At 44.2% G+C, this 25,485-nt stretch overlaps 1 protein-coding gene across 2 annotated transcripts in view; it reads right to left on the bottom strand.

The window, feature by feature from the left end:
- Positions 1-13,577, bottom strand: part of glo1 (glyoxalase 1) — a 34,848-nt gene extending 21,271 nt beyond the window's left edge. For both annotated transcript variants that reach the window (XM_080193063.1, XM_080193064.1), the window contains exons 1-3: positions 13,418-13,577; positions 9,947-10,029; positions 1,012-1,152 (exon numbers count right to left, since the gene is read on the bottom strand). In XM_080193063.1, coding sequence (XP_080049189.1) covers positions 1,012-1,152; positions 9,947-10,029; positions 13,418-13,492 — 299 coding nt within the window. In that variant the 5' untranslated portion in view covers positions 13,493-13,577. The remainder of the gene's footprint in view (positions 1-1,011; positions 1,153-9,946; positions 10,030-13,417) is intronic.
- Between the last annotated feature and the right edge of the window lie 11,908 nt (positions 13,578-25,485).

Raw genomic sequence — 25,485 nt, 5'->3', positions numbered from 1 at the left:
GCCGATGACATCTCAGCCTCTTAAATTGCTTCCCTAATGACATAATCTCATTCTTCAGCTGCTGTCCTGAGGCTGAACACACCATTTACAACCCTAGCATCTTACTTGATCCCAAGCTGAGCTTCTGACCACATGGCTTCTCATCAGCTATTTCCACCTCTAATATCACCCACCTCCATGTTATCTCAGCTTGTCTGCACTGAAACCTTCCTTCATGCATCTGTTGGCTATAGATTTCACTACTCCAATGCTCTCTTGTTCAGTTTCCCATATTATAGTTTCAACAAGATGCTAAAGGTATCTAACACATCACGTTCCATTCACACAACATTTCTGTTCTCATTAGTTTACATTTGTCTTCCAGCTCAGCAATTTGAAAGTTTTCATTAATTTTTTAACTTCCTGCCTCTGTGCCTTCAGCCCTCTTTGGATCTACGATCTCTGCTCTCATGCAGTTCTGCTCTCTTGAGCGACCCTAATCATCATCACACCACCTTCAACTGCCTGAGTCCTAAACTTAGGAATTTATTCCCTAATCCTCATTCTCATCTAGTTTGGTCTCATTCCATCCTCATTTCAGAAACTCCTCAAAACCTATCCCTTTGGCAAAGTTTGTGATTTCTTAATATCTACACGTGGTTCAGACAATCAGATTTTGTTTGATAACACTCCTGTGATCCATCTTTGAACATTTTGCTATATTAAAAGGCACTTGTGAAAATTATTTATGTTTTTGTATGTCACTGTTTGTCATGTGTTACACATTTGTAAAATGCAGTAATTGTAGAATGTGCACACATTTATTGAATTTAATCTTATAAAATTTATTTATTAGGACACAAAGGATAAAGGAAAGAACAAGTACCTTCATAGGCAGGGAGCTTATAGTGACTGTGTTGACCCACATATGATGCCTCTAGCCATTAACAATGGAATTGAATTCCAGTATTCAACGCAGGCAGGATAAGCTCTGTTAATGGAATTCCCTTTCCCTGACTCTATTATACTTACTGTGTCAGCTCAATTGTCGCTCTCCTCGAGAAGGTCCAGGCTGTGCGTTCATTCTTATCAGCTGGGATTTCCTTTTTGTCCTCATAACCCAAAAAGTATAGTGTAAATTTCATTGAAGGGAAGTCGAACTTCTGCAGAAGTCTGTAAACAAGTTGAAGAACAACCATCAGAAAGAGAAGAATAAGATGAGTGTCTCCAAGAAGGAAAGCGAGATGGAAAGGCAAAGAGGATTACAGAGGGATACAGCACAAGGAATTCAAATTCAATTCCAGCCTCAGGTCTGTGTGGAATTTGCACATTCTCTCCGTGTCTGCATTAGCTTCCTCTGAGTGCTGGGTAAGCTGCTATTTCAGAAAGTTGGTGCAGACTCATTGGACTGAATGGCCTCCTTCTGCACAGTAGGGATTCTATGGCCTACACAATGAAAGTATGGCAACCAATGGTGGAACAATTACAATTTGGAACACTCAAGATGCCAAAATTAGAGGAGTACGGATTATCTTGGAGGGTTGTGGGACTAGATGAGATTACAGTGATAGGGAAAGATTATCCAAGTTAGCAAGCAAAATACTGGGAACATACAACAGTCCAGTCAACATCTTAGGGGAAAGCAAGGTAATTCCTTCAAGAGAAATGAATTTTTCCTCATCAGTATTTACGATGAGAAAAGCTTGGATGTTAGGGAACTTGGGGAAATAAATAGTGATATGGTGAGGAGTACACATGTTACAGAGGTGGTGCTGGAAGTCTTAAAGCAAATCAAGGAAAATAAATCCCCAGGACCTGATGAAGTGTATCCCAGGACGTTATGGGAGTATAGGGAGGAATTTGCAGGTTCCCTATTTGAATCATCAATAGCCACAGCTGACGTGCCTGAAGATTGGAGGGTGGGAAATGTTGTGCCTTCTTGTAAAAGGAGGACCACAGGGAAAAGCCTGGGAAGCCTAACATCTGGAATGGGTAAGTTGTTTGAAGGTATTCTGAGAGACAGGATCTACAGGCATTTAGAGAGGCAAGAACTGATGAGGGACAGTCAGCATGGCTTTGTGAGTGAAAAATCATGTCTCACAAATTTGATCGTTTTCTGAAAGTAGATGAGGGCCGTGCAATCAACATTGTCTACATGGACTTTACAAGGCACCATGGAAATCTCACAGGATTCAGGGCGACAGCCAATTGGATACAAAATTGGCTTGATGACAGAAGACAAGAAGGTGGATGTAGAGGATTGCTTTTCAAATGGAGGCCTGTGACCCGCAGTGTGCCTCAGTGATTGGTGCTGGGCTCACTATTATTTGTCATTTAGTTCTCATTTATATTAACGATTTGGATGAAAATTTAGGAGGTATGTTTAGTAAGTTTGCAGATGACCAAGATTGGTGGCATAATGAATGGTAAAGAAGGTTATCTAGGATCAATTGGGCCAGTGAGCTGATGAGCAGCAGATGGAGTTTAATTTAGATAAATGTGAGGTGATGCATTTTGATCGATTGAATCGGGGCAGGGCCTACTCAGTTAATGATAGGGCGTTAAGGAGAGTTATAGAACAAAGAGATCTAGAGGTACAGGTTCATTGCTCCTTGGAAGTGGAAAGTGGTGAAGGCAGCATTTGGCATGCTTGGTTTCATTGGTCAGAATACAGGAGTTGGGACATCTTGTTGAAGGCCTTACCTACGTTCCGGTCACCCTATTATAGAAAGGATATTACTAAACTAGAAACACTGCAGAAAAGAGTTACTGGGATGCTACCAGAACTTGATGGTTTGAGTTATAAGGAGAGGGTGGATAGACTGGGCTTTCTTCCCTGGAGCGTAGGCAGCTTGGGAATGACCTTACAGAGGTCTATAAAGCAATGAGGGGCATAGATAAGGTAGATAGGCAACATCTTTTCCCAAAGACAGGGCAGTCTAAAACTAGACAGCATAGATTTAAGGTGAGTGGGGAGGTATACAAAAGGGTCCACAGAGGCAATTATTTGACAGAGGGTGGTGAGTGTCTGGAACATGTTGCCACACATAGTAGTAGATCATTACAATTTTGTCTTTTAAAAGGCATTTAGACAGTTACATGGGTAAGATGAGTATAGAGAGATATGGGCCAAATGCGGGCAATTGGCATTGGCTTAATGGTAAAAACTGGGCAGCATGGACAAGTTGGGCCAAAGGACCTATTTCCATGCTGTAAACCTTGATAATTCTATGACTCATAAGAACATAAGAACATAAGAAATAGGAGCAGGAGTAGGCCATCTAGCCCTTCGAGCCTGCCCCGCCATTCAATAAGATCATGGCTGATCTGTCGTGGCTCAGTTCCACTTTCCCGCCCTCTCCCCATAACCCTCAATCCCTTCTCTTATCAAAAACCCATCAACCCGCTTCTTAAAAATATTTAGCGAGGCAGCCTCCACCACTTCAACGGGCAGAGAATTCCAGAGATTCACCACCCTTTGAGTGAAGAAGTTCCTCCTCAACTCCGTTCTAAACCGCCTCCCCTTTATCTTGAGGCTGTGCCCCCTAGTCCTACTGTCTTTTTTGAGCGGGAAGAGTCTCTCCACCTCTATCCTATCCATCCCATTCATCATCTTATACGTCTCAATGAGATCTCCCCTCATTCTTCTAAACTCTAACGAGTACAAGCCTAGTTTATTCAGCCTCTCCTCATAGCTCAATCCCCTCAACTCCGGTATCAGCCTAGTAAACCTCCTCTGCACTCCCTCCAGGGCCAAAATATCCTTGCGCAGGTGCGGCGCCCAAAACTGCACACAGTACTCCACTCGGTCAATGTAAGAGGCCCTTCTGCCCATTGTGTCTGTACCAGCCGTCATCAGCTATCAGTTCTAATCCTATTTTCCAGCACTTGATCCACACCCTTGTACATTATGACATTTCAAGTGCTCATCTGAATGCTTCTCAAATGTTGTGAGGTTTCTCAGCTCTACCACTCCCTACAATGGCAATGACTTCTAGTTTGCTACCACCATCTGGGTGAAAAAGTTTTTCCTCAAATCCCTTCTCGATCTCCTAATCTGTACCTTGAACCTTTGCTTTCTCATTATTGACCCCTCTACTAAAGGGAAAAGTTTCTTCCTATCTACCTTAACTCTATCCCTCATAATTTTACACAGTTTAATGAGGGTCCTGCCTCACCCTTCTCTCAAAGGAAAACAATCCCATCCTATTCAGCCTCTTTTCAAAGCTGAAATTCCCCAGTCCAGGCAACATCCTGGTGAATCGCCTCTGCATCCTTCTTACAGTGCGGTGATCAGAATTGCTGACAATACTCTAGCTGTGGCCTAACAAGCATTTTGTACAGCTCCATCAAAACCTCCCTGCTCTTATCTTCCATACCTTGACTAAAAAAAAGGCAAGTATCCCATGTGCCTTTTTAAACCTCCTCATCTACGTACACTGCTGCCTTCAGGGATCTTTTGTCATTCACCCCAAGGTCCCTCTGGTCCACTGTACCTACCATTCATTATGTATTCCCTTGCCCTATTAGTCCTCCCAAAATGTATCACCTCACACTTGAGGGTCAAATTCCATTTGCCACTGTTCTGCCCATCTAAACAGCCTGCTCATACCATCCTGTAATCTAAGGCTTTCCTCCTTGTTATTTACCACACCACCAATCATCATCTGCAAACTTACTGATCAGACCACCCATATTTACATCTAGATCTTTAATGTACACTACAAACAGCAAAGGGACCCAGCACTGATTCCTGCAGTATACTACTGGCTTCCAGTCACAAAAACAACATTCAACCATCACCCTCTGCCTCTTGCTACTAAGCAGAGTAAGAAATCTCACAACACCAGGTTAAAGTCTGATCTTGGAGAATACTTAACTGAAAATCTTCGGGTAAGCGTTCTCCAAGGCGGCATTCACGACACACAACAATGCAGAATCCCCGAGCAAAAACTGATAGCCAAGTTCCGCAAACGAGGATGGTCTCAACCAGAATCTTGGGTTCGTGTTACACTATCTGTAACCCTGACTTGCCTGGGCTTGCAAAAATCTCACTAACAATATTGGGTGGAGACAATACACACCTCTTTAACCTGTACTTAACCCTCTCTCCACTCACATTGTCTGTAGCTTTAAGACTTGATTACCTGTAAAGGCTTGTGTTCCAACAATTATCTTGTAAATCGATTCTGTATCTATGTATGCCCTGTTTGTTAGCCGAACAAGAAGTGACACTCCGAAAGCTTGTGCTACCAAATAAACCTGTTGGACTTGAACCCGGTGTTGTGAGACTTCTTCCTGTGTATCTTGCTGCTAAGCCAATTTTGGATCCAATCTGCCAAATTGCCTTGGATCCCATGGACTCTTTACCTTACAGATCAGTCTCCCAGGTGGGTCCTTGTCAAAAGCCTTACTGAAGTCCATGCAGATTGCATCAACTACACTACCCTACACATCTAGTCACCTTGAAAAATTCAATTAAGTTTTTTTAGACATTATCTCCACCTGACAAAGCCCTGCCTCTCCATGTGGAGATTAATTTGGTCCTTCAGAATTTTTCCAATAATTTTCCCACCACTGATTATTAACACTCATTGGCTTTTTGTTACCCGTTTTTCCCCTACTTCCCTTCTTGAATAATGATACCACATTAGCCATCCTCCAGTCTTACTGGAGTTCTATGAGGATGTGTCTAGGGCGGTGGATAGAGGAGAGCCGGTGGATGTGGTCTTTCTGGATTTTCAGAAGGCGTTTGATAAGGTACCTCACAAGAGGTTACTGCAGAAGGTCAGAGGACATGGAGTTGGGGGTAGGGTGTTAGCGTGGATAGAGGATTGGTTGTCAAATAGGAGGCAGAGAGTGGGGGTCAATGGGTGCTATTCGGATTGGCGGTTGGTGACTAGTGGGGTGCCCCAGGGGTCGGTGCTGGGGCCTCAGCTATTTACCATTTATATAGATGATCTGGAGGAGGGAACCGAGTGTAGGGTGTCGAAATTTGCTGATGACACCAAGATTGGGGGAAAGGCAAATTGTGCGGAGGGTGTGGAGAGTCTGCAGAAGGATCTAGATAGGCTGGGCGAATGGGCCAGGAAATGGCAAATGGAATTTAATGTTGGCAAGTGTGAGGTGGTCCACTTTGGTAGGAAGAATGGTAGGAAGGACTATTACTTACGTGGCGAAAAACTGCAGCAGGCGACGGTGCAGAGGGACCTCGGGGTCCTTGTGCATGAGTCGCAAAAACCCAGCCTGCAGGTGCAGCAGGTGGTCAGGAAGGCGAATGGGATGCTGGCCTTCATAGCGAGGGGGATTGAATATAAAAGTAGGGAGGTCTTGCTGCAGCTGTATAGGGCATTGGTGAGGCCACAGCTGGAGTACTGTGTGCAGTTTTGGGCGCCGCACCTGCGCAAGGATATTTTGGCCTTGGAGGGAGTGCAGAGGAGGTTTACTAGGCTGATACCGGAGTTGAGGGGGTTGAGCTATGAGGAGAGGCTGAATAAACTAGGCTTGTACTCGTTAGAGTTTAGAAGAATGAGGGGAGATCTCATTGAGACGTATAAGATGATGAATGGGATGGATAGGATAGAGGTGGAAAGACTCTTCCCGCTCAAAAAAAGACAGTAGGACTAGGGGGCACAGCCTCAAGATAAAGGGGGGGCGGTTCAGAACGGAGTTGAGGAGGAACTTCTTCACTCAAAGGGTGGTGAATCTCTGGAATTCTCTGCCCGTTGAAGTGGTGGAGGCTGCCTCGCTAAATATTTTTAAGAAGCGGGTTGATGGGTTTTTGATAAGAGAAGGGATTAAGGGTTATGGGGAGAGGGCGGGAATGTGGAACTGAGCCACGACAGATCAGCCATGATCTTATTGAATGGCGGGGCAGGCTCGAAGGGCCAGATGGCCTACTTCTGCTCCTATTTCTTATGTTCTTATGTCTTCTGGCACCTCTCCTGTGGCCAGAGAACATTGGAAAATTAGCATTATGGCCCCCATAATCTCCTCACTTGTGTCACATATCCTAGAACACATCTCATCTGGGTAAGCACTTTTAAGACTGTTAAAACTGCTAATACCTCTTCCTTGTCAATGCTAATCTATTACTCTATATCACAGTCCCCCTCCCTGCTTTCTATACCTACATCATCTTTCTGCATAATGAACACAAATGAAAAATACTCATTTATTACCTCACCTACATCCTTTGGCTCCACACACAGGTTGCCTCTTTGCTTTCTAAAATGGGCCCTACTCTCTGTGGTTACCCTCTTGCCCTTAATATACTTGAGATGTTTCTTTATTTTGCCCACCAGTATTTTTTTTCATGCCTCCTCATTGCTCTCCTAATTTGTTTTAATTACCCTATTGCACTTTTCTATACTCCTCTAAGGCATCCACCGTTTTGTGTCCTCTGAGTCTGCCATACATCTTTCCTTGTCCAATGCTGTTTATCCCTTGACATCCAGAGTTCTCTTGACTTGCTGGTTCCACTCTTTACCTTTACAGGAAGACGTTGGCATCGTACTCTTATTTCCTTTTAGAATGACTTAACACTGCTTTGATATGAATCTTCCTACAAGTAATTACAGCCACCAGTCCACTTTAGCCAGATTTTGTCTGAACCAATTAAAACCCACCTTCCCAATTCTATTCTATCCTCAGCTCCTTGCCTCCGTTCCGATGATGCCACTTTCCAAAGTGGTGCTTCTAATATGTGCTCCTTTTTCAACAGTGGATTCCCATCTACTTGTCAACAGGGCCTTCAACAGTGTGCAGTCCATCTCCTGTGCCACGACCCTCACCCCCTCCCTCACAGAACAAGGATAGAGTCCCCCTTGTTCTCACATTTCACCCCATCAGCTTTTGCATGCAAAGCATAATCCTACGCCATTTTCGCCAATTCCAGCATGACGCCATCACCAAACACATCTTCCCTTCACTCCCTCTATCAGCAATCAGCAGCAACCATTCCCTCCAGAATAACCTAGTCCACTCCTCCACTATACCTGATACCTCTCTCATCACTCATGACATCTTCCCATGCAATCACAGAGCTCTTTCATGCTCACCATCCAAGGTTCAAAACACTCATTCACCTGCATCTCTTTCATTTTGGTGTACTGCATTCATTGCTCCCAATGTGGTCTCCTCTACAGCAGAGAGACCAAGTACAGACTGGGTGATTGCTTTGCTGAGCACCTTCAGTCTGTGCACAATCAAGACCCTGACCTTCTGGTTGCTTGCCATTTTAACTCACATGCCCATGTTTGTCCATGGCTTGCTGCAATGTATGCAAACTGGAGGAATAGCAAATCATCTTCTGGCTAGACACTTAACACTTTACTTTGGGTCTCAACATTGAATTCAACAACTTCAGATGCTTTGCTCTACCCCACCTCAAGCTCTTTGTTTTCATTTCATATTTTACCGTTCTCTACCTTTACTTCTTGTCTTTCTTCATTTTTCTTCCCCCACTCTTCCCCCTACTTTATCCCCCCTTCCCATACCTTTTCTATATTTTACTTCATCCATCCCACCCTCAACCACCACCCCTCCTTCCCCGCGTTCATCTGTCACACTTTACTCTGATTTTAGTTTCTCTGCCGTTTGGCCATTCACACCCTTCATTCTCTCTGTGGACTGCCATTAGCAGTCTTTTCTCCTGGTTTCTGTAGCTATGACTCATCTTTCATTCCCTCATCCTGCAGTATAAATACCTCCCACTTTCTATCGTTTAGGGTCATCTGGACTCAAAAAGTCAGCTCCTTTCTCTCCTTACATATGCTGCCAGACCTGAGATTTTCCAGCATTTTCTCTTTTGGTTTCTATTCTATTCTTTCATGGGACATGGGCATCGCTAGCTGGGCCAACATTTATTGCCCATCCCTAGTTGCCCATGGAGGGCAGTTGAGAGCCAACTGCCCTCCAAGTTGAGACTCTCAACCACATTGCTGTGGCTCTAGAGTCACATGTAGGTCATAGCAGGTAAGGACAGCAGATTTCCTTCCATAAAGGACATGAGTGAACCAGATAGGTTTTTCCGACAATCAACAATCATTTCATGATTAATAGATTTTTAATTTTAATTCAAAATTTTTATTTTAATTCAATTTACACCATCTGCCATAGTGGGATTCAAACCTGGGTCCCCAGAACATCAGCTGAGTTTCTGGATTAACAGTCTAGCGAGAATACCACTAGGCTATCGCCTCCCCTATTCAAGAACCTTATTTCCAGTCCATCATCATCGTTTTCCAGAACTACCTTAAATCCTACTGAGTTACAGTCACTATCACTGAAATATTCCCCCACTGACATCTCTACCAGCTGTTCGGCTTCATTCCCTAAAACTAGGTCAAGTACCACACCTATCTTGTAGAATTTTCGACATGCTGGCTCAAAAAGCTCTTCTAGATGCAATTTAAGAATTCCGCTCCCCCTAAGGTTTCATACTTTGCCTATCCCAATTAATATTGCGGAAGTTGAAATCCCCTATTATTATTACATTATCGCTTTCACACACCTGAGATTTGTCTACATATCTGCACTTCTAGCTCTCCTTGATTGTTTGTATTCCCAGCAATGTGATTACCCCCTTTTTTGTTTTTAACTTCCACCCATATGGCCTCAAGTCAGGAGACTGCTAAAATATCATCCCTCCTCAGTTCAATAATTGATTATTTGATATATACTGTAACACCACCTCCCCTTTTACACCCCACCCCCTTTGCCTGAAAATTCAAAACCACACAATATTGCACTGGCAGTCCTGCCTCCCCCTTAAGTGACTTTCATTGGATGACTGAAAACTTACATTCCAAGATTAACTTGTTTTGCAGGTGATGATCAAAGAGGGTTTACGTAACCTTTTTTCAGTCTGTGGGCTTTTCCCTACTTTTTACTTCTTTTCTCATTTGTACAAATAATAGTTCCTAGCTTTTCTCCCTACTTTTTTTTTTAAAAATAAGTTTCTTACGTCATTCCAATAATTCTGGTATAAAAATCCAGTGATTTTTTCGGATCTTTCACTCTCAACATTGTCTGTTGCATCATAAAATCCTGAAATAGAGAAACAGCTCAGAACATTGGAAGACAAGTGTGCTTGTTTACGAATTTATTTATAAAAAAACGTACAACATTTAGGAAAGAAAACAAGTTACATGCAAGTTATTCATTAATTGTGCCTCTTCATCTGAAGGGAGCAGCCCATGTAGAAAAAAACTCAACAACCATCATACAATCAGCACCTTCTACTGTTCAGTCATGGCTGGTCTGTACTCCAACTGCACAACTTATTTTTGCTCCTCTTCACCAGAAACCCTTACCACCTTCTGTACGTCAAAATTTCCCTCCTAAATGTTGTAGGTCTGATTGTGCCCATTTGCTCCAGAATTCCCAGGGGAAATAGCTTCCCTGTATTAACCCCAACTTCATTTAGTCTGTAAACTTGAAGAATACAACCTCATTTTGCAACTTGTCCTCATATTTAAACCTTTAGGGATCTAGAGGAGTATACAGCTTGTAGGAAGGAACTTAAGAAGAAAATTAGGAGAGCCAGAAGGGGTCATGAGAAGGCCTTGGCAGGTAAGATTAAGGAAAACCCTAAGGCATTATACAAATATGTGAAGAGTAAAAGGATGAGATGTGAAGAATAGGACCTATAAAATGTGACGGTGGGAAAGTTTGTACAGAACTGGTAGAAATAGCAGAGGTGCTCAATGAATACTTCAGTATTCACAGTGGAAAAGGATCTTGGTTGTTGTACTGCAGGCTTGAAGCAGACTGAAAAGCTTGAATGTGCAGACATTAAGAAAGAGGATGTGTTGGAGCTTTTGAATAGCATCAAGATAGATAAGTTGCTGGGACTGGATGGGATACGCCCCAGGTTACTGTGGGAGGCAAGGGAAGAGATTGCAGAGCTTCTGGCGATGATCTTTGCATCATCAATGGAGACAGGAGGGGTTCCAGAGGATTGCGGATGTGGTTCCTATATTCAAGAAAAGGAATAAGGATACGCAGGAAATTATCGACCGATGAGTCTAACCTCAGTGGTTGGTAAGTTGATGGAGAAGATCCTGAGAGACAGGATTTATGAACATTTACAGAAATGTAGTATGATCAAAAGTAGTCAGCATGGCTTTGTCAAAGGCAGATCATGCCTTACGAGCCTGGTTGAGCTTTTCAAAAAAGTGACTAAACACATTGATGAAGGAAGGGTGGTAGATGTGGTTTATATGGACTTCAGCAAGACGTTTGATAAGGTCCCCCATGCAAGACTTGTTGAGAAAGTGAGGGGACATGGGATCCAAGGGGACGTTGCTTTGTGGATCCAGAACTGGCTTGCCTGCAGAAGGCAAAGAGTGGTTGTAGATGGGTCTTTTTCTGTATGGAGGTTGGTCACCAGTGGAGTGCCCCAGGGATCTGTTCTGGGACCCTTGCTCTTTGTGATTTTTATAAATGACCTGGATGAGGAAGTGGAGGGATGGGTTGGTAAGTTTGCCGATGACACGAAAGTTGGTGGTGTTGTGGATAGTTTGGAGGGATGTCAGAAGTTGCAGCATAACATAGATGGGATGCAAGACTGGGCGGAGAAGTGGCAGATGGACTTCAGTGCAGATAAATGTGTGGTGGTACATTTTGGCAGGTCAAATGGTATGAAGGAATATAATATTATTAAGGGTAAGACTCTTAGCAGTGTGGAAGATCAGAAGGATCTTGGGGTCCAGGTTCATAGGACTCTCAAATCGGCTTCACAGGTAGCGGATGGGGTTAAGAAAGTGTATAGTGTACTGGCCTTCATCAATCGAATAATTGAGTTTAGGAGTCGAGAGATAATGCTGCAGCTGTATAATACCCTGGTCACACCCCACTTTGAGTACTGTGCTCAGTTCTGGTCGCCTCATTACAGGAAGCCATTGAAAGGGTGCAGAGGAGATTTACAAGGATGTTGCCTGGATTGGGTGGCATACCTTGTGGGGATAGGTTAAGAGAGCTCGGTCTTTTTTCCTTGGAGAGACGAAGGATGAGAGATGATCTGATAGAGATGTATAAGATGTTGAGAGGTATTGATCGGGTGGATTCTCAGAGGCTTTTTCCCAGGTTTAGGGTGCTGGGGAGTAGGTACAGAGGAGATGTCAGGGGTAAGTTTTTCACTCAGAGTGGTAGGGGAGTGGAATCGGCTGCCGTCGGTGGTGGTGGAGGCAAATTCAATAGGGTCTTTTAAGAGACTTCTGGATGAGTACATGAGACTTAACAGGATTGAGGGTTATAAGTAAGCCTAGTAGGTAGAGATATGATCAGCACAACTTGTGGGCTGAAGGGCCTGTTTGTGCTGTAGTCTATCTATGTTTAAACTCTGGTACAATTATGATGAATATGTACTCTCTCCAACAGTATTATTAAGCATGCCCAGGACACAGGGGTTTACATAGGGTCTGACATTGATGCATAACTTGTTCATTTTTGTATTCTAACCTATACCTGTACCCAAGCTTTTGTGGATTTGTGTACATAGACAACCATATCTATTTATTCCTCCACAGATCCTACTCTCATTTCTACTCGCTGGACCCAAAGTGGATTATCCCAGATTGCGGCAAATGTCATAGAACCCTTACAGTACAGGAGGCCATTCAGCCCATCAAGCCTGCACCAACAGCAATCCCACCCAGGCCCTTTCCCCATAACCCTACATATTTACTCTGCTAATCCCCTCACACTAAGCAGCAATTTAGCATGACCGATCCATCTAACCCACACATCTTTGGACTGTGGAAGGAATCCAAAGCACCCAGAGGAAACCCACACAGACATATGAAGAACAAGCAAACTCCACAAAGACAGTACGTGAGGTCAGAATTGAACTTGGGTCCTTGACATTGTGAGGCAGCAGTGCTAACCATTGTGCCAGTGCTGCCCAACTGGTAATTTTACAGAATTAACTATGCATCATATAATGTAATATACAAACTTCAGCGTACAACATCTTCACCTAAATAACTGCTCCACTCCCTATCCTTCATAGGTTATCTAGAGAGCCATTTTCACGCTGCACTGGAAGGATTGCACAGTGGAGCATGATCCTGTTCTCACATGCACTTTCAGGAGTGTCACCCATCCCTACACCAGTGGCACTGAGCCCAATAACAGCTTCCTTCTCATTGGTTTCCATCTGACAGCAGATTATGGGATTAGGTTACAAAACCTTCCTGCTCAGAATGGCTCCGTTCCCCACCAGACTGAACACTTAACCAGAGCTCAGTACTGATTTACTAGACACCAAACCCAGCCGGAGCAATCTGATCTCAGCCGTTCAGTATTGTCCCAGTCCCTGTCGACCGGCCGCTCCCAGGGATCGCTCCGCTGGGCCTCCCAGTGAACCTGCCCGGACCGAACTTTAACCCGAGTCTACCCAACCTTAGCAACTCGTCCCCCGACCCCGCCAAACCTTGGTTTCCGGGACTGGGTCGGAACAGGCACTGAAAGCCTGTTCATCAGTGAGTCCACTCTGTTCCAGAGACATTGCAGCTGCTGGTGTAAGAGAACAACACTGAGGCCGAGCAGCCCTTCATACACAACCTAACCCTCTCAATGCTGCAGCCAATAGTGTCCCACCTACCCCTTCACCCAATCAACTCAATCAGCGCAGAAAGAAGGCGGGGCTGCTTCAGGATAACCAATCAGAAAAGGGGATAAAAAATTAATGACTGCAGCTGCTGGAATCTGAAACCAAAAGAGAAAATGCTGGAAAATCTCAGCAAGTCTGGCAGCTTCTGTAAGGAGAGAAAAGAGCTGATGTTTCCAGTCCAGATGACAGGAAAAGTCTGTGATAGAACAGTGGACAATTGTTATGGGGCTGGTTACCTATATTCCAACAAGGGCAAAAACAGGATAACCAAGGGTTTGGTCAAGGTTGATGAGGAGGAGGATAAAGAATAAAGGAGGATGTATGCTGCATATCAGCTGATTGATCCTAGTGAAAACCAAAAAAGGGTGCAATTCATCCTCATCGGTTCTAAGTGCTGACATCCGTGGGAAGCCTGGAGGGCTTTCTGCTGGCATTGATAACATTGAACATGCCCTGTTCGGTCTATTCGAATGAGCCAGCACTCCCTCCTTTCCCCACAAATCACACTGATTTCCTGACTCCACTGGTGCTTCATTCGCTGGAGTTGGGAATCAGCTGTTAGCCCTCTACAAGTGTGAACTGCGTATATTTGATTTATTATTGTTACATGGATTAACAGATAGTGAAAAGTATTGTATATAAGTGCTCCATGCAGCACCTTGCATTCCAGGCAGAAGCGTAGCTGCAGGAAGAACTGAACCAGGGTTCCTGCACACAGACCTGGACTAAATGCTGGTCACCATGGAGGAATGGAGAGCCACTCTATTTTCAAGTATTGGAGAATTTGAAACAAAATGGGTGATTTAGTTGCACACACAGATGTAAAGGGATATGATATCATTGCCATTACGGAGACATGGCTCCAAGGTGACCAAGGATGGGAACTAAACATTGAGGGTTACTCAGTGTTTAGGAAGGACAGACAAAGGAAAAAGGGGGTGGAGTTGCCCTGTTGCTTAAAGATGATATTATATGATATTGAGGAGAGATAGCATAGAGGTAGTGGAATCTGTATGTGTTGAGTTAGGAAGCAATGAGGGGAAAAAACATAGGTGGGGGTGGTGTACAGACCACCAAACTGTAGTGGTAATGCTGGGAAAAACATTAGACAGGAAATCAGAGATGCTAAAGGAACATCTGTGATTATGGGCGACTTTAATCTGCATATAAATTGGGACAGTCAAATTAGTCACAGTGCAATAGAGGAGGAATTTCTGGAGTGCATGCGGGATGGTTTTCTGGAGCAATAAACTGAGGAACCAACAAGGGAGCAGGATATAAGAACATAAGAAATAGGAGCAGGAGTAGGCCATCCAGCCCTTCGAGCCTGCCCCGCCATTCAATAAGATCATGGCTGATCTGTCGTGGCTCAGTTCCACTTTCCCGCCCTCTCCCCATAACCCTTAATCCCCTCTCTTATCAAAAACCCATCAACCCGCGTCTTAAAAATATTTAGCGAGGCAGCCTCCACCACTTCAACAGACAGAGAATTCCAGAGATTCACCACCCTTTGAGTGAAGAAGTTCCTCCTCAACTCCGTTCTAAACCGCCCCCCTTTTATCTTGAGGCTGTGCCCCCTATTCCTACTGTCTTTTTTGAGCGGGAAGAGTCTCTCCACCTCTATCCTATCCATCCCATTCATCATCTTATACGTCTCAATGAGATCTCCGCTCATTCTTCTAAACTCTAACGAGTACAAGCCCAGTTTATTCAGCCTCTCCTCATAGCTCAACCCCCTCAACTCCGGTATCAGCCTAGTAAACCTCCTCTGCACTCCCTCCAAGGCCAAAATATCTTTGCGCAGGTGCGGCGCCCAAAACTGCACACAGTACTCCAGTTGCGGCCTCACCAATGCCCTATACAGCTGCAGCAAGACCTCCCTACTTTTATATTCAATCCCCCTCGCTATGACTGGGTATTGTGCAATGAGAAAGGATTAGTTGGCTATCTAGTTGTGAGAGAACCTTTGACAAGGTACCCCAGGGTAGGTTGTTGCATAAGGTTAAATCTCATGGGATCCAGGGTGAGGTAACTAAATGGATACAAAATTGGCTTGATGACAGAAGCCAGAGGGTTGTTTTTCAAACTGGAGGCCTGTGACCAGCAGTGTGCCTCAGGGATCGATGCTGGGCCCACTGTTATTTGTCATTTATATTAATGATTTGGATAAGTATACAGGAGGCATGGTTAGTAAGTTTGCAGATGACACCAAGATTGGTGGTACAGTGGACAGTGAAGAAGTTATTTCAGATCGCAACAGGATCTTGATCAATTGGGCCAGTGGGCTGACGAACAGCAGATAGAGTTTAATTTAGATAAATGTAAGGTGATGCATTTTGGTAGATTGAACCAGGGCAGGACTTACTCAGTTAATGGTAAGGCATCGGGGAGAGTTACAGAACAAAGAGATCTAGGGGTACATGTTCATAGCTCCTTGAAAGTGAAGTGATAGGTGGACAGAGTGGTGAAGAAGGCATTCAGCATGCTTGGTTTCATTGGCAAAACATTGAATGTAGGAGTTGGGACGTTTTGTTGAAGTTGTACAAGACGTTGGTAAGTCCTCACTTGGAATACTGTGTGCTATTCTGGTCACCCTATTATAGAAAGGATATTATTAAACTAAAAAGAGTGCAGAAAAGATATACTAGGATGCTACTGGGACTTGATGGTTTGAATTATAAGGAGAGGCTGGATAAACTGAGACTTTTTTCTCTGGATCAAAGAAGGCTGAGGGGTGATCTTATAGAGGTCTATAAAATAATAAGGGGCAGATTTAAGGTGAGAAGGGAGAGATACAAAAGGGTCCAGAGGGGAAATATTTACTCACACAAGGTGATGAGTGTCTGGAACAAGCTGCCAGATGTGGTAGTAGAAGTGGCTGCAATTTTGTCTTTTAAAAAGCATTTAGATAGTTACATAGGAACAGTGGGTATTAAGGGATATGGGCCAAATATGGGCAATTGGGACTGGTTTAGGGGTTTAAAAAAAGGGCGCATGGACAAATTGGACCAAAGGGCTGTTTCCATGCCGTAAACCTCTATGACTCTATGAACCCTTGGAGACCCTATTATGGTAGAATTCTGTGTCAAGGTGGATAGTGATGTAGTTGATTCTGAATAAGAAGTCTCATAACACCAGGTTAAAGTCCAATGCGTTTATTTGGTAGCACAAGCCACTAGCTTTCGGAGCACTGCTCCTTCACCAGGTGAATGGGATTTCAGTTCACAAGCAGGACATTTAAAGACCCAAACTCAATTTACAAAATAATGGCTGGAATGCGAGTCATTACAGGTAATCAAGTCTTAAAGGTACAGACAATGTGAGTGGAGAGAGGGTTAAGCACAGGTTAGAGAGACATATATTGTCTCCAGCCAGGACAGTTAGTGAGATTTTTTTAAGTCCAGGCATGTCATGGGTGTCACAGTGTGACATGAACCCATCTGTAACACCCATGACTACCTTTCCACTTTGTACTCATTGATGTAGACAGGGGCATGTTCTCCACTTCTGAAGAACAGGAGTTCCTGAAGTCGATGACAATCTCCTTCATTTTCTTGACATAGTGTGAAAGATTTTTATTGCCGTACTAGTTCACTAGCTTCTTAATCTCATTCCTATACTCTGTCTCATCATTGTTTGAGATCCAACCCACTACGGTGGGGTTGTCAGCAAACTCGAAAGTTGAGTAGGAAGGGAAATTGGCCACACAGTCATAGGTGTATAAGGCATATAGTATGGGGCTGAGAACACAACCTTGTGGGACACAGGTGTTGAGATTATGGTGGAGGAGGTGTTGTTGCCTAAGTTTACTGATTATGGTCTGCGAATTAGGAAGTTCAGGATCCAGTCGCAGAGGGAGGAGCCAAGGCCCAGGCCATGGAGTTTGGAGATGAGTTTCGTAGGAATAATGGTGTTGAAGACTAAGCTGTAGTTGATAAATAGGAGTGTGGCATTGGTGTCTTTGTTATCTAGATGCTCTAGGGTGGAGTGCAGGGTCAGGGAGATGGCACCTGCTGTGGACCTTTTGTGATGATAGGTGAATTGTAGTAAATCTAGGCCATCCGGGAGGCTGGAACTGATTTGTACCTTGGCTAACCTTTCGAAGCACTTCATAATGATGGATACCAGAGCCACCAGATGATAGTCATTAAGGCATGCTGCTTGGCGTTTTTCTTTGGTGCTGGGATAATGGTCATCTTCTTGAAACAGATAGGGATGTCAGATTTTTGTAAAGAGAGGTTGAAGATATCTGCGAATATCAGCTGATCCACGCAGGAGTGCTGGTCCGGGTACCCCATCTGGGCCAGTTGCTTTCTGTGGGTTGACCTTTGAGAAAGCTGCTCTGACATCTGCAATGGTGACCCCAGATACAGGTTCATCAGAGGCTTCCAGGGTGAAGAGTGTGCTCTCTCTGACCTCTTGCTTAAAATGGGCATAGAATGTATTGAGCTCATCAGAGAGAAGTGCATTGAGCTCACTATTTTACATGCCTTCATCTTGTAGTCTGTTATGTCTTGCAGACCTTGCCATTGTCGGCGGGGGTCAGTGTATCTAGCCTGGGACTCCAGCTTCGTCCAGTACTGTCTTTTGGCATCTTTGGTGGATCTTCCTAGATCTGGCTTTCTTGTATAGGTTAGAGTCACCTGACTTGAACATCTCAGCCCCAACTTCAGCAAGCAGTGGATATCCCTGTTCATCCATGGTTTCCAGCTGGGGAACATGCAGATTTGCTTCTTTGGCACACAGTTTTGTACACACTTACTAATGAAGTCAGTTACTGTAGTGGCGTACTCATTCTGGCAGGTTGCAGAGTTTTTAAATACTGACCAAACTACTGACTTCAAGCAGCCCTGTAGGACATTATCTGATTCCTCAGACCAACATTGCATGACTTTTGATGGATTTTCCTGCTTCAGTTTCTGCTTGTAAGCCAGGAGCAGGAGCACAGCCTTGTAGTCCGTTTTGCCACAGTGTGGGCAGGCGATAGAGCGTTAGGCATGTTTGATATTAATGTAGCATGTCTAGGATGTTTGGGCCTCAGGTGGAACAGGAGACATGTTGGTGGTAACTTGGTAGTACGCTCTTGAGCTTGGCCTGACTGAAGTCCCCAGCCACGATGAACAAGAACTCAGGATGTTTCGTCTCAAGGCTATTCGTAGTGGTGTATATTTCATCCAGCGCGATCTTCACGTCTGCATGGAGTGGGATGTAAACTGCCATCAGGATAACTGAAGTGAACTCCTGCGGAAAGTAATAGGGGTGGTACTTTAGTGTCAGATATTCTAGGTCTGGGGAGCAGAAACTCACCAGTGTTGCTACACCTGAGTACCACGAGGTGTTGATTGGGAAGCAGACCTCACCTCCCCTAGCCTTGCCTGAGGACACTGTATTTTCTGGCTTTTGGACTGTGGGAGGAAACCAGAGTATTTGGAGGAAACCCACGTAGACACTGAGAGAATGTGCAGACTCTGCACCAACAATGACCCAAGCCAGGATTCAAACCGAATCCCTGGCACTGTGAGGCAACAGTGCTAACCAGTGTGCCACCATGCCACCCAAACCTGGACATTCCTAGCGTGTTACAAGGTGGTGTTGAGGACACTTGTATTGAAGGCTGCATCTTGGTTGAGGAAGTCCTCAAAGCGCTCTCTCCAGCGGACTTTGCCTGCCTCTGTTTTTGATGAGTGCCTCTCTGTCTTTAGCTCTCAATGGGTTGGGTCCTTGGGTACTTGGACCATAGAGGTTTTAATTGCATAACTCAGGTGTAGTGTTCAGCTGGTTTGAGACAAGTTTAACCTCTTTCCATTTACAGCACTAAAATAGATCACCTTCATCTTCATTTATTTAGACTGGAATACAAGAGAAAGACCAGTACTAATCTACTGCTATTTAATGGCACTACTTAGTGTAGTGAACCCCTCCACTCCCTCAGTCCTCACACCAGAGAAAATTCCTCTGTGCGATCTTTTATGGCAGTTCTTGTAACTTGAACACAGGTCTGAGGTAATACAGGCCAGTGTTTCAACAATCTCCACTAAATAGACAGTCATGAATATGCAGCTGTATCTCAATGGGTGGTCTCCCAAACAATTAAACATATTCTGTCTACCCCTACCCTCCCCCATCACAGCGAGGTCTGTCAGAATTTCTGAAAAAGACAAGTTAACATATAGATACTCCTTGAAAACCAGTAAGCCTTCAATGAGACTGAACAAAAGAGGATGGGGGAGGGGAAATACCAAATAAATGACAGGATTTCAGCATTCCTGCTTTGGTAACTAGGTCTCTGCTCCACAGGTTTCCCCCTCATTGATTCCAGTCAGCTCATTTTGGGGCTTGCTTTTTAATGCTGAATGATGAAGACTGCATGCCTCAGTCATTATCGTATCCTTTCTATTTTCAAAGACTCTCAAATCTATCATGTATTTCCAGCATTTATTTCAGATTTCCATCATTGTATGCTTTTTTCACAGAATTCCCGGAGATATTTCTACTGTGGAATCCTGCAGTTTGGTTCATCACTTTCAGCCCTCACAACAAACTCTGCGAATAGAAACTATCCAGTAAGCTCTCCGCCTCCTTGACCTGACCCAGTCATTCAATTGTACATAAACAGAAAATGCTGGACAATTTCAGCCATAGTATTAGAGGGTTGGATGGAGAAAAAATTGTTGAGTGTATTCAGGAGGAATTTCTCATTCAGTATGTGGATAGCCTGACTAAAGAGGGGGTAAAACTTGACCTCCTCTTGGGAAATAAGGAAGGGCAGGTGACAGAAGTGTTAGCGAGGGTACACTTTGGGACCAGTGACCATAATTCTATTAGTTTTAAGGTAGCTATGGAGAATGATAGGTCTGGCCCAAAAGTTAAAATTCTAAATTGGGACAAGGCCAATTTTTATGCTATCAGGCAGGAATTTTCAAAAATTAATTTGTGGAGTCTGTGGGAAGGCAAAGGGACATCTGGTAAATGGGAGGCTTTCAAAAAAGTGTGTTATCCAGGGTTCAGGGTAAACAGATTTCTCTTAGAGTAAGGGGCAAGGCTGGCAGAAGTAGGGAACCCGGGATAACTCAGGATATAGAGGCCTTGGTCAAGAAGAAAGAGGCAGATGAAATGCGTAGGCAGCTGGGATCAAGCGAATCCCTTGAAGAATACAGGGGATATAGGAATTGAGTTAAGAGAGAAATCAGGAGGGCAAAAAGAGGACACAAGATTGTTTTGGCACATAGGGCAAAAGAGAATCAAAGAATTTCTACAAATACATAAAGGGCAAAAGAGTAACAAGGGAGAGAGTAGGGCCTCTTCAGGATCAGAAAGGTCATCAATGTGCAGACCCACAAGAGATGGGTGAGATCCTAAATGAATATTTCTCATCAGTATTTACTGTTGAGAAAAACATGGATGTTAGGGAACTTGGGGAAATAAATTGTGATGTCTTGAGGAGTGTACATATTATAGAAAAGGAGGTGCTGTAAGTCTTAAAGCGCATCAAGGTAGATAAATCCCCGGGACCTCATGAAGTGTATCCCAGGACATTGTGGGAGGCTAGGGAGGAAATTGCAAGTCCCCTAGCCGAGATATGTGAATCATTGATTGCCATGGGTGAGGTGCCTAAAGATTAGACACTGGCAAATGTTGTGCCTTTATTTAAAAAGAGCTGCAGGGAAAAGCCTGGGAACTACAGGCCTGTGAGCCTCGCATCTGTGGTGGGTAAGTTGTTGGAAGGTATTTTGAGAGACAGGATCTACAGAAATTTAGAGACGCAAGTACCGATTAGGGACAGCCAGCATGGCTTTGAGTGGAAAATCATGTCTCACAAATTTGACTGAGTGTTTTGAAGGGGTAACCAAGGAGGTGGATGAAGGCAGTGCAGTTGATGTTGTCTACATGGACTTTAGCAAGGCCTTTGACCAGGTACCGCATGGTAGGTATTGCATAAGGTTAAATCTCATGGGGTCCATGGTGAGGTACCTAAATGGATACAAAATTGACTTCTTGACAGAAGTTAGAGAGTGGTTGTACAGAATTGTTTTTCAAACTGGAGGCCTGTGACCAGCAGTGTGCCTCAGGGTCCACTGTTATTTGTCATTTTGTATTAATAATTTGGATGAGAATATAGGATGCATGGTTAGTAAGTTTGCAGATGACACTAAGAGTTGTGGCTCAGTGGACAATGAAGAAAGTTATCTCCAATTGCAGTGGGATCTTGATCAATTGGGCCAGTGGGCTGACATAAGAACATAAGAAATAGGAGCAGGAGTAGGCCATCTAGCCCTTCGAGCCTGCCCCGCCATTCAATAAGATCATGGCTGATCTGTTGTGGCTCAGTTCCACATTCCCGCCCTCTCCCCATAACCCTTAATCCCCTCTCTTATCAAAAACCCATCAACCCGCGTCTTAAATATATTTAGCGAGGCAGCTTCCACCACTTCAACGGGCAGAGAATTCCAGAGATTCACCACCCTTTGAGTGAAGAAGTTCCTCCTCAACTCCGTTCTAAATCACCTCCCCTTTATCTTGAGGCTGTGCCCCCTAGTCCTACTATCCTTTCTGAGCGGGAAGAGCCTCTCCACCTCTATCCTATCCATCCCATTCATCATCTTATACGTCTCAATGAGATCTCCCCTCATTCTTCTAAACTCTAACGAGTACAAGCCCAGTTTATTCAGCCTCTCCTCAGAGCTCAACCCCCTCAACTCCAGCATCAGCCTAGTAAACCTCCTCTGCACTCCCTCCAAGGCCAAAATATCCTTGCGTAGGTACGGCGCCCAAAACTGCACACAGTACTCCAGCTGCGGCCTCACCAGTGCCCTATACAGCCGCAGCAAGACCTCCCTACTTTTATATTCAATCCCCCTTGCTATGAAGGCCAGCGTCCCATTTGCCTTCCTGACCACCTGCTGCACCTGCAAGCTGGGTTTTTGCGACTCATGCACAAGGACCCCGAGGTCCCTCTGCACCGCCGCCTGCTGCAGTTTCGAATGGCAGATGGAGTTTAATTTAGACAAATGCGAGGTAATGCATTTTGGTAGACTGAACCAGGGCAGGACTTACTCAGTTAATGGTAGGGTACTGGGGAAAGTTACAGAACAAAGAGATCTAGGGTACAGGTTCATAGCTCCTTGAAAGTGGAGTCACAGGTGGACAGGGTGGTGAAGAAGGTATTCGGCATACTTGGTTTCATCGGTCAGAACATTGAATACAGGAGTTGGAACGTCTTGTTGAAGTTGTACAAGACATTGGTAAGGTCACATTTAGAAAACTGTGTGCAATTCTGGTCACCCTATTACAGAAAGGATATTATTAAACTGGAAAGAGTGCAGAAAAGATTTTCTAGTATGCTAACAGAACTTGATGGATTATCTTGAGTTAGGAAGAGAGGTTGGATAGAATGGGACTTTTTTCTCTGCAGCGTAGGAGGCTGAGAGGTGATCTTGTAGAGGTCTATAAAATAATGAGGGCATAGATCAGCTAGAGAGTCAATATCTTTAACCAAAGGTAAGGAAATCTAAAACTAGAAGGCAAAGGTTTAAGGTGAGAGGGGAGAGATACAAAAGTGTCCAGAGGGGCAATTTTTTCACACAGAGGGTGGTGAGTGTCTGGAACAAGCTTGTCAGAGGGTAGTAGTAGAGGCAGGTACAATTTGTCTTTAAAAAAGCATTAGATAGTTACATGGGTAAAATGGGTATAGAGGGATATGGGCCAAACACAGGCAATTGGGATTAGCTTAGGGGTTTTAAAAAAAAGGGTGGCATGGATAAGTTGAGCCAAAGGGCCTGGTTTCCATGCTGTAAACCTCTATGACTCTGTAAGACTGACAATATCTGTGGGGAGGGAACGAAGCCAATGTTTTAAGCCTGGTGAAGGTCATCTGGACTCTAAGGGTTGGTTCCATTCTCTCCCCACAGCTGCTCTCAGACCTGCTGCGATTTTCCAGCATTTCCATTTTTGTTTCAAATCCTAGCATCTGCAATATTTTGTTTTTATTCAATTGTACATAGCTGACCACACCTCCATTTATGCAGCTTCATGTTATATCATTTGTTGCTTTTATCCACCAGGCACAGTAGGAGGGCATTCAGCCCATCAAGTCCGTAATGGCTCTCTGTCAAACAATCCATACAGTCTAATTTCTCCGAATCTTAGCGCCATTGTCCTAGAAGTTTTTTATTTTCTTCAAGTGACCATCCGACGTTTTTGTGAAATCATTGGTTGTCTCCTCTGCACCACGCTCAGAGGCAGCGAGTCCCAGGTTCCATGAGCAGCACAGTGGTTAGCACTGCTGCCTCATAGCGCTGGGGACCCCAGGTTCGATTCCCAGTTCTGGTCACTGTCTGTAGTTGACCTTTCATCAGACAGAAGATGGGTGCAATATTTCTGCTCTGCTGTGCTGATCAATGAGTGTAGCGGGGCTGGAAATTTGAACAGGAGGATAAATACGTGAAGTGCATCCAGCATTGGCCTGTTCACAATCTTCCCAGGCCATTTTTGACACATACCCGGGCACGAAGCTGATTTAAATATTTATAGGCTTAGTTAAACCTTATTAGTGAGCCTGGGACATGATAGTCTGGACATACTTAGCTTTCTGACCTTGCCTTTGCCAACGAGGATTATCGATGATCCCCACCAATGGGGACCAGATGTGATGGTCTCGCTAGTGCCACAGGAGGTCAATGTGTCAGAGGGCTAATGTACCCCAGCCTCCCATCCATTGACTCTGTCTACACTTCCCACTGCCTTGGAAAAGCAGCCAGCATAATTAAGGATCCAAGCACCCTGGATATTCTCTCTTCCATCTTCTTCCTTCAAGAAAAAGATACAAAAGTTTGAGGTCACATACCAACTGACTTAAGAATAGCTTCTTCTCTGCTGCTGTCAGACTTTTGAATGGTCTTACCTTGCATTAAGTTGATTTTTCTCTACAGCCTAGCTATGACTGTAACACTACATTCTGCGCTTTCTTGATTCCTTCTCTATGAATGGTATGTTTTGTCTGTAAAGCGCACAAGAAACAATACCTTTCACTATATGTTAATACATGTGACAATAATAAATCAAGTCAATTCAAATCAGAAAGGAGGGTGAATGACTGAAGGTTGTGGTCCATATCAGTGCCAATAACATAGGTAAGATGAAGGATGAGGTCCTGAAAGCAGAATATAGGGAGCTAGGAAATAGATTTAAAAACAAGACCTGAAAAGTAGTCATGTCAGGATTACTTCCAGTGCCATGTGCTAGCAAGAGCAGGAACAGGAGAATAAACCAGATGAATTCATGGCTGGAGAGATAGTATAGGAAGGATGGATTTGGATTCCTGAGGCATTGGGCCCAATTCTGGGGAAGATGGAACTCATCTGATGAAGGGGCAGCGCTCCAAAAGCTAGTGGCTTGTGCTACCAAATAAACCTGCTGGACTTTAACCTGGTGTTGTGAGACTTCTTACGGTGTTTACCCCAGTCCAACGCCAGAATCTCCACATTCTGTTGCATCCCAGCAGGATGGGACCAATAACCTCATCAGAGTATTTGCTCGTGCTGTTGGGGAGGGTTTAAACTAGTTGCAGGGGATGGGAACCTGAGCAGACTCAATAGAGGGAAACAATGATGGAAGTGGCAGTCAGAAAAGTAGAAAGGTAAAGTGGAAGGCAGAGGAAACAATGGCTAACAGCAATAAAAACATGTAAAAATATTTAAAATATGGCTAATGGCACAGTATCTGATTGCATGGAGCATTTGCAATAAGGTAGATAAATTGACAGCGCAAATTGCGATATGATTGCGATTATGGAGCTATGGCTGCAGGGTTACCAAGGCTGGGAACTGACTATCCAAGGATTCAATATTTAGGTAGGACAGGCAAAAAGGAAGAGAAGATGGGGTGGTGTT

This window comes from Carcharhinus amblyrhynchos, chromosome 7 (assembly GCF_965287045.1).
Source record: "Carcharhinus amblyrhynchos chromosome 7, sCarAmb.v2.hapA, whole genome shotgun sequence".
Taxonomy (NCBI): Eukaryota; Metazoa; Chordata; class Chondrichthyes; order Carcharhiniformes; family Carcharhinidae; genus Carcharhinus; species Carcharhinus amblyrhynchos.
Note: the sequence above shows the minus strand (reverse complement) of the source record. Positions and strands in the feature narration are given on the sequence as shown.